Source organism: Rhinichthys klamathensis, unplaced genomic scaffold, assembly GCF_029890125.1.
Source record: "Rhinichthys klamathensis goyatoka isolate OS25496 unplaced genomic scaffold, OSU_Roscu_1.1 h1tg000209l_1, whole genome shotgun sequence".
Lineage (NCBI taxonomy): Eukaryota > Metazoa > Chordata > Actinopteri > Cypriniformes > Leuciscidae > Rhinichthys > Rhinichthys klamathensis.
Genome location: NW_026606734.1, coordinates 710,012 through 724,655, shown reverse-complemented (window position 1 = coordinate 724,655; position 14,644 = coordinate 710,012). Strand labels below are relative to the sequence as shown.

The 14,644-nt window shown below is 38.1% G+C and overlaps 1 protein-coding gene across 1 annotated transcript in view; it reads left to right on the top strand.

The window, feature by feature from the left end:
- Nucleotides 1-13,030, top strand: part of acvr2ba (activin A receptor type 2Ba) — a 59,140-nt gene extending 46,110 nt beyond the window's left edge. Inside the window, exons 5-11 of the mRNA XM_056263629.1 lie at nt 134-277; nt 1,237-1,380; nt 4,297-4,445; nt 6,000-6,114; nt 9,432-9,570; nt 10,366-10,496; nt 11,815-13,030. Of these exons, the coding sequence (XP_056119604.1) occupies nt 134-277; nt 1,237-1,380; nt 4,297-4,445; nt 6,000-6,114; nt 9,432-9,570; nt 10,366-10,496; nt 11,815-11,988 (996 nt within the window). The 3' untranslated portion in view covers nt 11,989-13,030. The remainder of the gene's footprint in view (nt 1-133; nt 278-1,236; nt 1,381-4,296; nt 4,446-5,999; nt 6,115-9,431; nt 9,571-10,365; nt 10,497-11,814) is intronic.
- The last annotated feature ends 1,614 nt before the right edge of the window (nt 13,031-14,644 follow it).

Below are 14,644 nucleotides of genomic sequence, written 5' to 3'. Positions count from 1 at the left end.
GTGTCAAGCGTTGTTTCCTGTTCTCTGCCGCCACCTAGTGGTGCTCTTCACTGCATTGTTTGATGTCTTCGTTCATGTGTGAAGTGCAGTATTGAGGCGTTGAGATGTTGATGCTGTGTGATGTGTCCTGCAGGACCCTGGCCCGTCTCCTCCTTCACCGCTGGTGGGCCTGAAGCCTCTTCAGCTGCTGGAGGTTAAAGCCAGAGGACGCTTCGGATGCGTGTGGAAGGCACAGATGATGAACGAATATGTAGCCGTCAAGATTTTCCCCATTCAGGTTCAGATTTGTTTCTTTTCTGCCTTTATAAATGCAAGCTAGCTCACTAGGCTTTGAGAGAGTCGCAGAAGGCTTCATGTTAATGCTGAACAGATACAGCAAATGCACTGTTCATTTATTTTAGTGCATTTATTTATTTTTATGCATGTTTATTTATTTTTTAATTAATTAATTTATATTTAATTTTTAATATGCATTTATTTATGAATATGTAGTCTGAACAGTGACACCAAAAGCATTTATTTATTAATGTATTTTATTTAATTAATTAATATTATTTTTTATTTTAGTTTAATTTTTTAATTTTTTAATTTTAATGCATGTTTTTATTCTTTATTTTAATTAATTAATTATGAATTTATTTAACATTTTATTTGTTTATTTGTTTTGATTGTATTAATTTATTTATATTTAAATGCATTTATTTATTTTTAAGAATTTTATAATTTTTCATTTATTTTTATTTGTATTTTATTAATTAATTTGTATTACTTTTTTTACATTTTATTTATTTATTTTAATGCATTTTTTATTTTAATTTTTTTAATGATTTGATTTATTTTTATGTATTTATTTTTTATGGTTTTATTTATTTTTATTGAATTAATTTATGTATAATCATTAATGTATTTATTTATAATTATGTAAATGTGAAGATTTTCAGCATTCAGGTTCATATTAGTTTTGTTTGCTTTTACTTAAAATGCTGCCTATTTATACTACTGTATAGATGCTAGATGGCTGTGTTTGTTTATTTATTTATTTTAATGATTTTATTTAATTTTAAGTATTTATGCATTTTTATGTATTTATTTATTTATAAATATGAAGCTGTGAAGATTTTCAGTCTAAGTTTCACGAAACCAGTGTTGACAGCAGTCACCATCAAATCTGTGTCATTACGTAAAGTTGTTTTTTTACATTACTTTTACATTGACATTACTTTACTGTGTCGACAGGACAAGCAGTCGTGGCAGAACGAGTGGGATATTTTCTCTACGCCGGGCATGAAACATGATAACCTCCTGCGCTACATCGCTGCGGAGAAACGCGGAAGCAACCTGGAGACTGAGTTCTGGCTCATCACAGAGTTTCACGAGAGGGTGAGGGGTCAAAGGTCATGAGACCTTAAACAAAAATATATGCAGGGTAAAAACACACCAGAAATCCCCAACTGACCCATTAGAAGCTTTTATGCATGCAGCCATGGACCTAAACTTAACCCTGTAAAGCTTGATAAATTTTAAAAAAATGGAAATGGAACAGTTTATTGAAACTTTGGACAAAAAAAATAATAAAAAGTGTCCATGTGTTTTTGTATCATATTTGATATATCAGGCTTTTATGGCTCGTATAGTATGATATAGTGAGAATATGAAGCAAAAAAACGCTATTAAGCCCAAACTTTGAAAACTTTGAAAACCTTTCATTTTGTGCAGATGCTAATATTAATATGGCAAAATCGAATTATGAAATTCTGATAGCTTGTAATGTAAAGGTCCTTGCACACTGAGTCCGAAATATTCGCACGTTAAAAAAAAACTTCGGATCGGGTTTGATTTTCTGTGTTTTCCGCTAGGGCTGCACAATATTGAAGAAAAATGAGATAACTCATTAAATAATGCGATACGATGATGCTTAAAGTGTGTAAAATAAACTTAAATGATCTATTATATAACCTACATGCGTGTTTCTCATTCTTTTTGTGACAAGAAAACATCCCTACAACTTCTGAAAGTGAACAGCAGTGTTTTACTGTCGCATAAGACGTGTTATTAACATCAGTGTAAAGCTCGGGTTCAGGTTATCCTACATCAGGGTTATTTAACAACAGAAACTGAATAATCAAATGTAAAAATAAAACACTGCTTAGTTTTCACTGTGTGATTTAAATATATACTGATTCTTATTAAAGCTAGAAAAGTTATTCAGCCAAGAGCAGCGAGTGATTTACTCTCTTTTGTTCATGAACGCAGTTATTGCAAGCCGTTGCGATATGATTATCGCGATATATACATCTGCAATATTTCGATATATTGTGCAGCCCTATTTTACGCATCCGTAGTGAGCGTTCTGAGAGGTGTGTGTGTGACCAATACGAAAAAACACACAAAAATTTCGGACTCAGTGTGCAAGGACCTTAAATCAAATTTTAAAGGTGCAATGTGTAATATTTCTGAGGATCTATTGACAGAAATGCAATATAAGATCCATAACTATGTGTTCAGTGGTGTATAAAGACCTTACTCAATGAACCGTAATGTTTTTATTACCTTAGAATGAGACATTTATATCTACATAACCCCTTCTATGAAGGGCGACATGTTGTGTCGTCATGTTTCTACCGTAGCCGACAGCGAACACACAGCGCTACAGAGCGTGTTTCCTCACTACCTTGAAAGAGAAGCCGCAGAAACCTAGAAGCTAGCCATAGACACCGCGAGTAGTGACTTTTCCCGTGTCAGTGGTGTAAAATATGTAGTTGGACTGTTTCATGTAACTTAGTTCTTCTCCCTCGCTGTGTTATGGCTTTGACAATCAGCTGATCACTACTATTGACCGTAAAACAGTAACGTTACAGGAGTCACCAACCCGTCGATCGCGGTCGACAAGTCCATCTTGGAGGCATTTTAAGTCGATCGCGAAGAGTTTTCAAAACCAGAGGGAAAAAAAACAATATTATTATTTATTAATTTGTGTTTAGTAAATGGTGTCTAGGGGATGCGGAGGCGCACGCGCTGTTACAATCACGTCATTTCTGCCGCGCGGACCGTTGCCAACTTAGCGCCTTTGTCGCTATTTTTAGCGACTTTTCAGACCCCTTCAGCGACATTTTTTCAAAGAAGCGACTAGCGACAATTTTAGCGACTTTTTGGACAAACCTCAGTAACCTCCAAATGTTGCCAGTACTGTCCTGCGAGCGCGAGGCCGTCACTCTCTCTCGCTGCGTCTCCCCTGTTCAGTGACTGGCTGAGAGGAGCGCACGGCCGCTGACAGACGCAAATGAGCAGTGTTTTTCCACGGACTTATCACTTATCTGCTTTTCTTTTGTTTTATATTTAAAGAATTTAGTTTCGACCATTTTCATTTTATTTATTTTCTTGTGCTTATTACTTGTAACACTCACTATCACATAGCTTAGTTCATCCGGTTCCCTAACTCTCTCAATTCAGATAATGTTCCACATAGGCCTATAAAAAATGTAGGCCTAATCATTCACTATATTATAGCTACTCGTTCTATTGTCTGACAACAAAAAAATAGGAAATGAGAACGGCTTTATTTGACATTCGGCTATGTTATATTAAATAGAGCATTAATTTAGAGAGAAAACGCACTAGGCTGACAGAACGCAAGTACGACGCGATGACGTAATTAATATGCTAATTGACGTATGATGTCATCTATTGACATTTAGCGACTTTTAGGGAAGGCGTTAGCTACATTCCTCTGAAAATAGTTGGCAACACTGGCTCAGCCACAGTAACAGCTCATATTAGCCAGCTAAACCTTTACTACCCTGTTAGAAAAAATATATAGTTGCATAGTTTCATGTGGTTCTTCTCCCTCGCTGTATTATGGGTTTGCTATGTGGGGAGAAATGTGCTGGTTACGTTCGTGAGACAATCAGCTGATTACTATTATTATTATGTTATATATTAAGACCCTTGATCCTCACCTGACTATGGCTTTGTAAACTTTATCCATGATGTGGTTTATAATGGACTGTGGTACAGAAACAGTGACGTACACTCTTGGCTTACTCTGGCTATTCTCTGCCGTCTCAGACGACGATACGTTTGTCCCGTTTGAGCCACCGTAGCTTCTTTGAAAGGGAGGGGTGAGCAGTGGGCGGAGCCATTAGTGCAACTCGCAACCGAACCACTAGATGCCGCTAAAATCTACACACTGCACCTTTAAACATTATTACTTCAATATGTTACAATATTGCACTTCATATTTTTCGCATTAGTGCAAGTGTTGAGTGTTTGGATGTGTTTTCCTCCGGCTCTGGTCAGGGTTCGCTGACGGACTATCTGAAGGGGAACGCGCTGAGCTGGAACGACATGTGTCACATCGCAGAAACCATGGCCTGTGGCCTGGCGTACCTTCACGAGGACGTCCCGCGGTTTAAAGGAGAAGGTCCTAAACCTGCGATTGCACACAGGTGAGTTTAACCTCTGATGAAGAAGACATTAATAATCATCTATACACTGTTTTACTATGAACAGTGTTTACAATCATGCACGTCCCTGTAATGCTGATGTTGTTTTTAAAGTACTCTTAGTCCAGTCATTTTAAGCCAAAATGGGGGTCAACCTAGAACAAGTTGCGACAGAAGCAAACTCAACTGATTTTGTATCCTCAATATGTCCTGAGTAAGGGGGAAAAAAGCCCAGAAGAATCCCATTAGGGGAAAGTTTCGAAATAAGTCCCTCCAGAAAAACGTGATTATGCGATCGCATGATTCAGTGCATAATCAGCCAAAGTCTGCATATTTATGCGGGGGCATTTTTTCAAATACGCCGCACTTTCGCCGCATAAATTGCTGATTTCCGTGCAAAATATGCGGGGCTTGCATGATTTCATAATCCTCGCATTTTCATTGCAAAAAAGTCACATATATCTCAGCAGAAAGTTGAAAAATGTTGCGTTTGCGTCACGCAAGAGCCGTTTCCCCCTGTTGCCATGGGAACGTTATGAAGTGACGTAATCACGCAACGTGAACATCATCGAAAAGCTGTAAAACAGGAGCACACTTTATTTTTATATTTTATTTATTCATTTTTACAGAAGTTGTAGCATATTCCTTTAGTAAAGCTACAGAACTCGTTTGACTCAATGTTTTGTAAGTTTGATGTGTTTATTAAGATCTGAAATAAATCAAGATGAACTGAAATATTCCAGCTCTTTCTGTGATGTAGTTATGCTTGCTTATCATAGGAAGGAATAAGAAATGACTCTTCACAGTAAGGTAGGAGCCTAGAGAGAACAGGGTGTTGGGGAATCACTTTATTCTCTCTTTTTCATCAAACCGCAATTTATGTAAGTTCACGCAATTTCATAATAAAATTGCATAAATATCCCGCATATTCCATCGTATTTTTCAAGAAAACGGGCCGCATAATCAAGGATTTTTTCCAGCAACAATCACAAAAAAACTTGCCGTTTTCTGGAAAGACTTCTTTTTCTCACGTGAATAGGGTAAAAATTGTAACCTTTAGATATCACCATGAAAATTTCTGAGTTGATTACTTGCATCAAGACAAACAAAAAATGTATTACAAATTTTTTGAAATTGTTTGTTAATATGGGCAAATGGTGCATAATCTAATTACTTATGTTCTAATTTGCATAAATAACACAACATATCTAAACATTGGGTGAACATGTCTTGTTGAATCTTGTTGACCTCTTACAGCATCTTATCAGTTTGCTTCTGTTGCAATTTGTTCAACCTTTTTTCATAAAATGACTGGACTATCTTGCACTACCTCACTTTAGATAAACACTACACTGTGGTTGCACTACTGTGCATTGTTTAAATTATATTTATATTTTTTATTAGATTCAACTAGTTATTTATCATTACTTTTATGCGTCTTTTTTTTTTTTTTAGAGCTGCAAACTCCATTTCGTTGATGTGTTCTACTGTATGCATACAATCACAATAAAGATTCTTATCTTAAATGGCTCATTATAATGCAAACATCTTCCACAGAGACTTCAAGAGTAAGAATGTGATGCTGAAGACCGATCTCACCGCTGTTGTTGGGGACTTCGGCTTAGCGGTTCGGTTCGAGCCGGGTAAACCACCGGGAGACACACACGGTCAGGTGAGACGCTTCTGCTTATAGGAGTTAAGAGTCGCCCTTATTATGCTTTTTTGTGAAATTGCCTTTCATGTAGTGTGAGATAAAGCTGTTCGTGAAGGTTAAAGGTCTGCAAAGTTTCAAAGATAAATGGAGTTACCATCTCCCAAAACTAAGATTCGATTCTGAACTTCCTGAAGCGATTCGTCTAATTCCAGTCTTACTTCCTGTTCGAATCTGCATAGGTTTGTAACTAATTTGCATAATGCCCGGTCTATGGTTTTCATTGGCTGTCGGCAAACAGCGTCTCTTTGCCCCTCAAACACTCTAGAGCAGGGGTGCCCAACCCTGCTCCTGCCGATCGACTGTCCTGCACAGTTCATCTCCAACCCTAAGTAAACACACCTGCCTTCAATTTTCAAGTGAGCCTGAAGACCTTAATTGGTTGCTTCAGGTGTGTTTGATTAGGGTTGGAGATGAACTGTGCAGGACAGTCGATCGGCAGGAGCAGGGTTGGGCACACCTGCTCTAGTGTATCTGAGACTGAAGAGTTCGGTTCGTGTTGTTCGTGTCGAGAAGTCGCTGTTTTCTGCTGACAAAGCAAATCCACTTTGATGAGATTGATACGGTAAAACCCACGCCATCGTTACTGTTCGAATCACTGTGATCAAGAGCTGAGATTCAGATATGATCATGAGCTTTTGGTTTCTGATATGAGCTGTAAGCGGTCGACCAATCACAACAGACTGGGTCATCTGACCAATCAGAGCAGAGTAGACCAATCACAACAGACTGGGCCATCTGACCAATCAGAGCAGAGTAGACCAATCACAACAGACTGGGCCGTCTGACCAATCAGAGCAGAGTAGACCAATCACAACAGACTGGGCCATCTGACCAATCAGAGCAGAGTAGACCAATCAAAACAGACTGGATCATCTGACCAATCAGAGCAGAGTAGACCAATCACAACAGACTGGACCATCTGACCAATCAGAGCAGAGTAGACCAATCACAACAGACTGGGCCGTCTGACCAATCAGAGCAGAGTAGACCAATCACAACAGACTGGGTCATCTGACCAATCAGAGCAGAGTAGACCAATCACAACAGACTGGGCCATCTGACCAATCAGAGAAGAGTAGACCAATCACAACAGACTGGGCCATCTGACCAATCAGAGCAGAGTAGACCAATCACAACAGACTGGGTCATCTGACCAATCAGAGCAGAGTAGACCAATCACAACAGACTGGGTCATCTGACCAATCAGAGCAGAGTAGACCAATCACAACAGACTGGGCCATCTGACCAATCAGAGCAGAGTAGACCAATCACAACAGACTGGGTCATCTGACCAATCAGAGCAGAGTAGACCAATCACAACAGACTGGGCCATCTGACCAATCAGAGCAGAGTAGACCAATCACAACAGACTGGGCCATCTGACCAATCAGAGCAGAGTAGACCAATCACAACAGACTGGGTCATCTGACCAATCAGAGCAGAGTAGACCAATCACAACAGACTAAGAGAAAAGAGCTGATTCTGCAATGTATATTATGAGAAAATGCATGTTAACCTGTTAAGCTTCAAGCCCACTTTTGAAAAATCCCCAGAAATGACATACCCAAACTAAAACAGATACAGTTCATGAACCCTTTGCACTAAAAGCACAAGTATGATCTCATTTGAAAGCTGACACCTGGTTGTTTATTGTAAATGTAGAATTAATTATTGTCATAATGAAAAAAACAATTTTAAATAGCTTCAAAGTTTTGTAAAGTTATTAGAAATTTATTTTTATGAAACATCTTCATGAAAATAAAATTGAAGTTGGCCCTGGAGCAATCTAGAAATGCACTGCAGCTAAAGCCACATGTCTGACCATTTTATATTTAAAATCTGAAAATGATAAGTATAAAGCTCTGTATTTAGTTCAATGTTTTTCAAGATCATGTCAAATTACTTTATTTTGATTAGACTCTATTAGCAAACTGATGTTTAGTCATCTTCTGAGTCATCTATTCAGTCTATTGTCTCTATTGTTTTGTGGTGCCCCATTCAGTCTCAGTCTCCCCTGCACACATTTACACCTCTCCAGACTGGTTTTTATGGCTCTAAATATGCATTTCTTTTGTCTGCATTATAGCTACTAACGACTGGCTATTCACAAGCTATTCATAGGGTTTCAAACCCTAATTTCTTTTATCAAAGTTCTCACTAAATATTTGAAACTGGTATCAAATGCACTGAAACATTTCAGTAAGCATTCCTATTTAGAAAAAAATCATAAAACAATAACTGCTCGTGGCAGGTGCGCCTGGGCTCGCTAGCATGTTAGCTTAGCACACCATCAATACACGACCATTTATGAGATTAAAACTATGTTTGCGCTCCAAACTCACTATATAACGCAAGTCTAGTGTTTTAAATAATCTTCTGTGATCTAACTTGGCTTCAGATAAAAAAAAAATCAGACAGAAAATGTATTATTTAGTGTTCTGAACGATGATGAAATCTATATCGATTAGCATTACATTATAAATATAATCTATTATTATGAAATACCTGGCATGGCTTGAAGAACACAGGTAACTCAAATATCATTGCAATCATGTTTATTGTCTTCAAAACATCTTTATCTGCATGTTACAGCGATCTCTGTACTTTCTGTATCACTCAGTGACGTCCTGGAATGTCACATGACTATGGGTCTTCTTCATGATCCATATATGGACTTTTATTGGACATAATAGCGCCCCCATGCTATTGGTATGAATGGAAAACACAGCACATCTCAGTAAGAAGCGATCATTATGATTACATCGACGCATTTGGGTATAAATTCAATAAATATTATTCCTGTCTATAGAAATATGATGTGAATCTATGAGAATATATCAATATTTCTCCACATCTGCACATTGTTGAGCTAAAAGCCCTCAGGGACGTTGTTTTGTGAATCGCTATCATGACGACAGCACGGAGTGTTTTTTATGAATGGACCAGCTGACGCTCATAATTCATATTAAAGGTATCGACTCATTTTTTTCATTTCATAACTCCTGACACAAATTAAGACATAACTGTCACTATAAGTTTCTCAGAATACAATAGTGGTCAAATACTGAATCTTGAGTCTTATATCTTTTTAATGATGTATAGTTTGTCAAGGTATAACATTAAATCTGATAGTATATTTGAACTAAATAAAAAAAAAAACGCTTCAGTGCGCCGACGCTCTGGAGAAGGTTAAGAGGTTAACCTTTTAGGAAACAAAATGGTAAACCGCATAATAAGGGCTTGTTCTGTGAAGCTGATCGTGTCTGATCCCTCAGGTCGGCACGCGGAGGTACATGGCGCCGGAGGTTCTGGAGGGAGCGATTAACTTCCAGCGGGATGCGTTTCTGAGGATAGACATGTACGCCATGGGGCTGGTGCTGTGGGAGCTGGTGTCCCGGTGCAAAGCCTCCGACGGTGAGAGCGCTCACACACACTTCCTCACATCTCAGTCTCCAAGTCTACACACACATCGAAACAGCCTCGTTTGTTTTCTGAAATGACACATGAAAACTGAACTATCTTGCCTTAAAATGAATATAAAATTATGTTCTGTAACAAGAAAAATCCATTTTTTTTTTTTAAAATTGCTTGCCAACAATGACGACGAACTTCATTGTCAATAAGTGTAACCATCTCACCTGACCAATCAGAGTCGGTTCTGAGCCACTAAGCTCCGCCTACTTTAGACACGTTGCTGTTCCTTAGTCGAACCAGAAATTATTCAGACTCCAGATATCATTTTTAAAATATTGTTTTACTAGTGGGTGCAGGACACTATAGTTCATTTATGTAAAATAAAGCAAATTGTGACATATTATACCCAAAAATTATTCATACAGTAAAATGTATACAAATTTGGGACCAAAAAATGATTCCTCCACTTTGAGCTGATGATGTTCTGCTGAAGTGTGTTTTCTGTAATTGCTAATGCTCTTTTTACACACAGACTGAACAACATGAAGCATTGCTTGGTCACTGGTTGAGCTAAACTGGTATTATCTAATTGTGTAGTTAAATTTAACAGCTGACAGATATTCAACATAATTCATGAGAGTCTAAGAGAAGGACGGACAAAACCAGTCAAATATCCACTGAGTTCTGCTCATATTTATTACCATTTTCTAAACTATAGTGAATAAACTGTGATAATGTGAGAAATGTTGAAGGTGTCTGAATAAATGTTGGTTTGACTGTGGTGTGCTCCTTCAGGTCCTGTAGACGAGTACATGCTGCCGTTTGAGGAGGAGATCGGCCAGCATCCGTCGCTGGAGGATCTTCAGGATGTGGTGGTGCATAAAAAGATGCGGCCGGTGTTTAAGGACTGCTGGCTCAAGCATTCGGTGAGTGTGTGTGTGTGTGTGTGTGTGTGTGTGTGTTCATGCTGTTTCTCTCCCCGTGTGTGTGTTCATGCTGTTTCTCTCCCCGTGTGTGTGTGTGTGTGTGTGTGTGTGTGTTCATGCTGTTTCTCTCTACAGAACATGATGTTCTCAGTGCTGTGATGTTTCAACCCGTGTGTGTGTGTGTGTGTGTGTGTTTCTGTTTGTGTGTGTTTCTGTTCGTGTGTGTGTGTTTGTTTGTTTGTTTGTTTGTTTGTTTGTGTGTGTGTGTGTGTGTGTTTGTGAGTGCAAATCATGCTTAGGTTTATCAATAAAAGTTTAATAATTCTACAGAACAGATGTTCTCAATGCTGCGATGTTTAAACCCCTGTGTTGTGTGTGTGTGTGTGGGGGGGTGTTTGTTAGTTTGTATGTGTGTGTGTGTGTGTTTGTGAGTGCAAATCATGTTTAGGTTTATCAATAAAAGTTTAATAATTCTAGAGAACAGATGTTCTCAGTGCTACGATGTTTAAACCCGTGTGTGTGTGTGTGTGTGTGTGTGTGTGTGTGTGCGCGTGTGAATGTGTGTGTGTTTCTGTTTGTGTGTGTGTGTGTGTGTTTCTGTTTGTGTGTGTTTCTGTTCATGTGTGTGTGTGTGTGTGTGTGTGTGTTTCTGTTTGTGTGTGTGTTTGTGAGTGCAAATCATGCATTAGGTTTATCAATAAAAGTGTAATAATTCTACAGAACAGAATGATGTTCTCAGTGATGTTTAAACCCCTGTGTGTGTGTGTGTGTGTGTGTGTGTGTGTGTGTGTGTGTGTGTGTGTGTGTGTGTGTGTGTGTGTGTGTGTGTGTGTGTGTGCGCGCGTGTGAATGTGTGTCTGTGTGTTTCTGTTTGTGTGTGTTTCTGTTCGTGTGTTTGTGTGTGTGTGTGTTTCTGTTTGTGTGTGTGTTTGTGAGTGCAAATCATGCTTGGGTTCATCAATAAAAGTGTAATAATTCTACAGAACAGATGATGTTCTCAGTGCTGTTTACACCCCTGTGTGTGTGTGTGTGTGTGTGTGTGTGTGTGTGTGTGTGTGTGTGTGTGTGTGTGTGTGTGTGTGTGTGTGTGTGTGTGTGTGTGTGTGTGTGTGTGTGTGTGTGTGTGTGTGTGTGTGTGTGCGCACGTGTGAATGTGTGTGTGTGTGTTTCTGTTCGTGTGTTTGTTTGTGTGTGTGTGTGTGTTTGTGAGTGCAAATCATGCTTAGGTTCATCAATAAAAGTGTAATAATTCTACAGAACAGATGATGTTCTCAGTGCTGTTTACACCCCTGTGTGTGTTGTGTGTGTGTGTGCTCAGGGTCTGGCTCAGATGTGCGAGTCGATCGAGGAGTGCTGGGATCATGACGCCGAGGCTCGTCTCTCTGCGGGGTGTGTAGAGGAGCGTCTCTCTCAGATCCGCCGGATCTCCAGCTCTTCTACCTCAGACTGTCTTCTGTCCATGACCTCGGTCACCAACGAGTCCAGCATCTGAAACTCCACCGCAAAACACATTCAAGCAGCTGCTATTTTATCACAACGTTTTTTTAACTTTATTATTATTATTATTATTATTTGTATTTTTTTTTTCTGATCGGATCAGTAACTACCAGCACACTTCTCTACTGTATTTTTATCATTAGAGCAAAAACGCGAAAGATTTTTTAAAATACGACGCGCATTCAGGTGCCGACAAATGAATGCTGACCGGTTGCAGGTACCTCAACATTTCACTTGGTTTTTCTCCTCTTTTTTTGCGTTCTGTTCCGTCTGTCGGACAGGATCGTCTGTGAAAAGCAACCGATACATGACGGCTTCATCTTCGCCGTGTCGGATCATTCAACAGTGCTGCAAAACCTGCGAGGATCATTATGACTGTTACACGCGCAATCCAACCTCCTCGCGGGATCTACCTTTTTATTTCTCTCTCTCTCTCTCTCTCTCTCTGTGTCTCTCTCTCTCTCTCTCTCTTTCTGAAAGTGTGCTATTCGAAATTACAGAAAACGTGTCTTTTACGGAACTAACGGGTGTTAAAGAACACGGAAAACGCAACTGGACTAATTTCTTTCTTTCTTTTTTTTTGTGTTTTTATTTTCATTTTTTTCTTCATGCTGTTGAAGTTGGTGACTGTGAAAAGGTTGGTTGGGGATTTTATTGAGTGGATATGAGTGAAATCTCTCGCTGGCTTGCATGTGGAAATGTCGGACGTCATGAGAGCGTTTAGTTTGGTACGGGAATCTTTCTCAGGTATCCAGTGTCAAAGGTCCATGACTGCCTTTCCCACACCATTATAGGACAGAGACAAGTATAACAGTGCCCTGATCAATTTAACACTAGTTACCTACACGAAACATGCAAGGCCGTGTGTGTGTGTGTGTGTGTGTGTGCTGAGAGTTTGATGAAAAAGAGAAAAAAAGACCATAAAAAGTGTTTGTTTCTCCTGTCTAGTTTCTCTTGTAATAATGCAATGTGTTGTGGAGTGAAGGACTCGCACGGCAGAGGCATTCTGGGTCACATTTTACCTCAAAACCCAAAGAAAAAAATAAGAAATGAATTAAAACGCCTTTTTTAAAAATATATATGACAATTAAGCACATTTTCTCTCAAATTCACTCGACCGTTATTATGCGTCCGGATTATTTACCTTTATTTATGGTGTTTTTCATTTTTCTCAATGTTGATTTTATTACTGTAATACAGTGATTTTAATTAAGAAAAAGTTGATGTATAAAACTGTGTTTTCCTCCAAATTCTCATAAAAGTAATGGATCCAGATCCAGATTTAATTTTTTTTATTAATTCTCATCGTTCTAAGTAGATTCTTAATAGTTTAATTTAATAATTTACGCTTGTTTTAATTAATAAACTCAATACAGGTATCCAACAAATAATGAAATGATTGTATTACACCCAATTATCTTGACCAGATTTCATCCAGATTTTTTTTTTTTTTGTGGTAATTCTCATTAATCTTAATGTTGATTCTAATTAACATCTTATAAATCTGTAAAATAATAATTTACACTTGTTTTTATTAATAAAATCAATCCAGGCAGTCCAACAAATAATGAAATCATGTATAAAAAGATGTTTTTCTCCAAATTATCTTGACCGTAATGCATCAGGATAAAAAAAAAATTTATTTGCATTGTTTTCAATGTTGTTTCTAAGTAGATTCTTATTACTGTAATATAAAAATGTATGATTATTTTAATTAAAAAAACGAATACTGCAATAATCTATAAATTGAAATAGTAAAAAAAAAACTGGCAGAAAATGTGCTTTATAGTTGTGTGTGTTAATAAAAAAAATATATAGGGTAAAGCAAAATATTTTTTCTTTGACTTGAGTGTGAAATATGACCCGGTCTTGTGCGCTTCACGCAGGAAGTGTTTAGTTTCGTGTGCTTTTGCTCGGGTCCCTTCATGCATTACCTCTTTCTAACAGGGACCAAATCTGAGATCTGACCGGCGACATTCAGACTTCAGTTTGGGGCTGCAAATTTGAGAACGTCAAACTAGGTGGCGTTTGACTAATTAGCAAAGAAAAGAAGAAAAAAAACACCACAAGAATGATATTTATTTCGTCTTAAAAGTGGCAGACGGTGATCCACATTTCCATATGCCATAATTCAAGAGTGAATTTCCACAGTGCTGCTGCTCGGATGAAAGAAATGTCCCGTATCTTCTCAGTAAAGTTCATCCTCAGATGCAACCGCGCGTCACCAGACATTCAAAAGCTTCCGAGACGAAAGAGCGCAACTCGAAACAATAAAAATTAGTTATGAAAGGACAAAAAAAAAAAAGCATTAAAGATATTGTTCATAAACCACAGACCACCTCAGACCAGAAATACCTCAGATTTTCTACGTGTTTGACTTCTGTTATATATATTTTGTTAGTTGTGTTGACTTGTAGTAAGTATATTTTGATGTAAGTTGACTTTTATGATTAGGGAAGACGTTTTGGAGAAGTAAAAAAAAATACAAAAAATACAAAAAAAGTCAAATCTTTAAAGAAGTGCTACCAAGTTGTGTTGTATAAATGAGAGAACCCATGATGTAAATAGCTGTATACAGTTGTAGAATCGTGCCGATCAGTCAAACAGGGCATTATTCTTCCTTTCTCTTACTTCACGGGACATTGAACCTT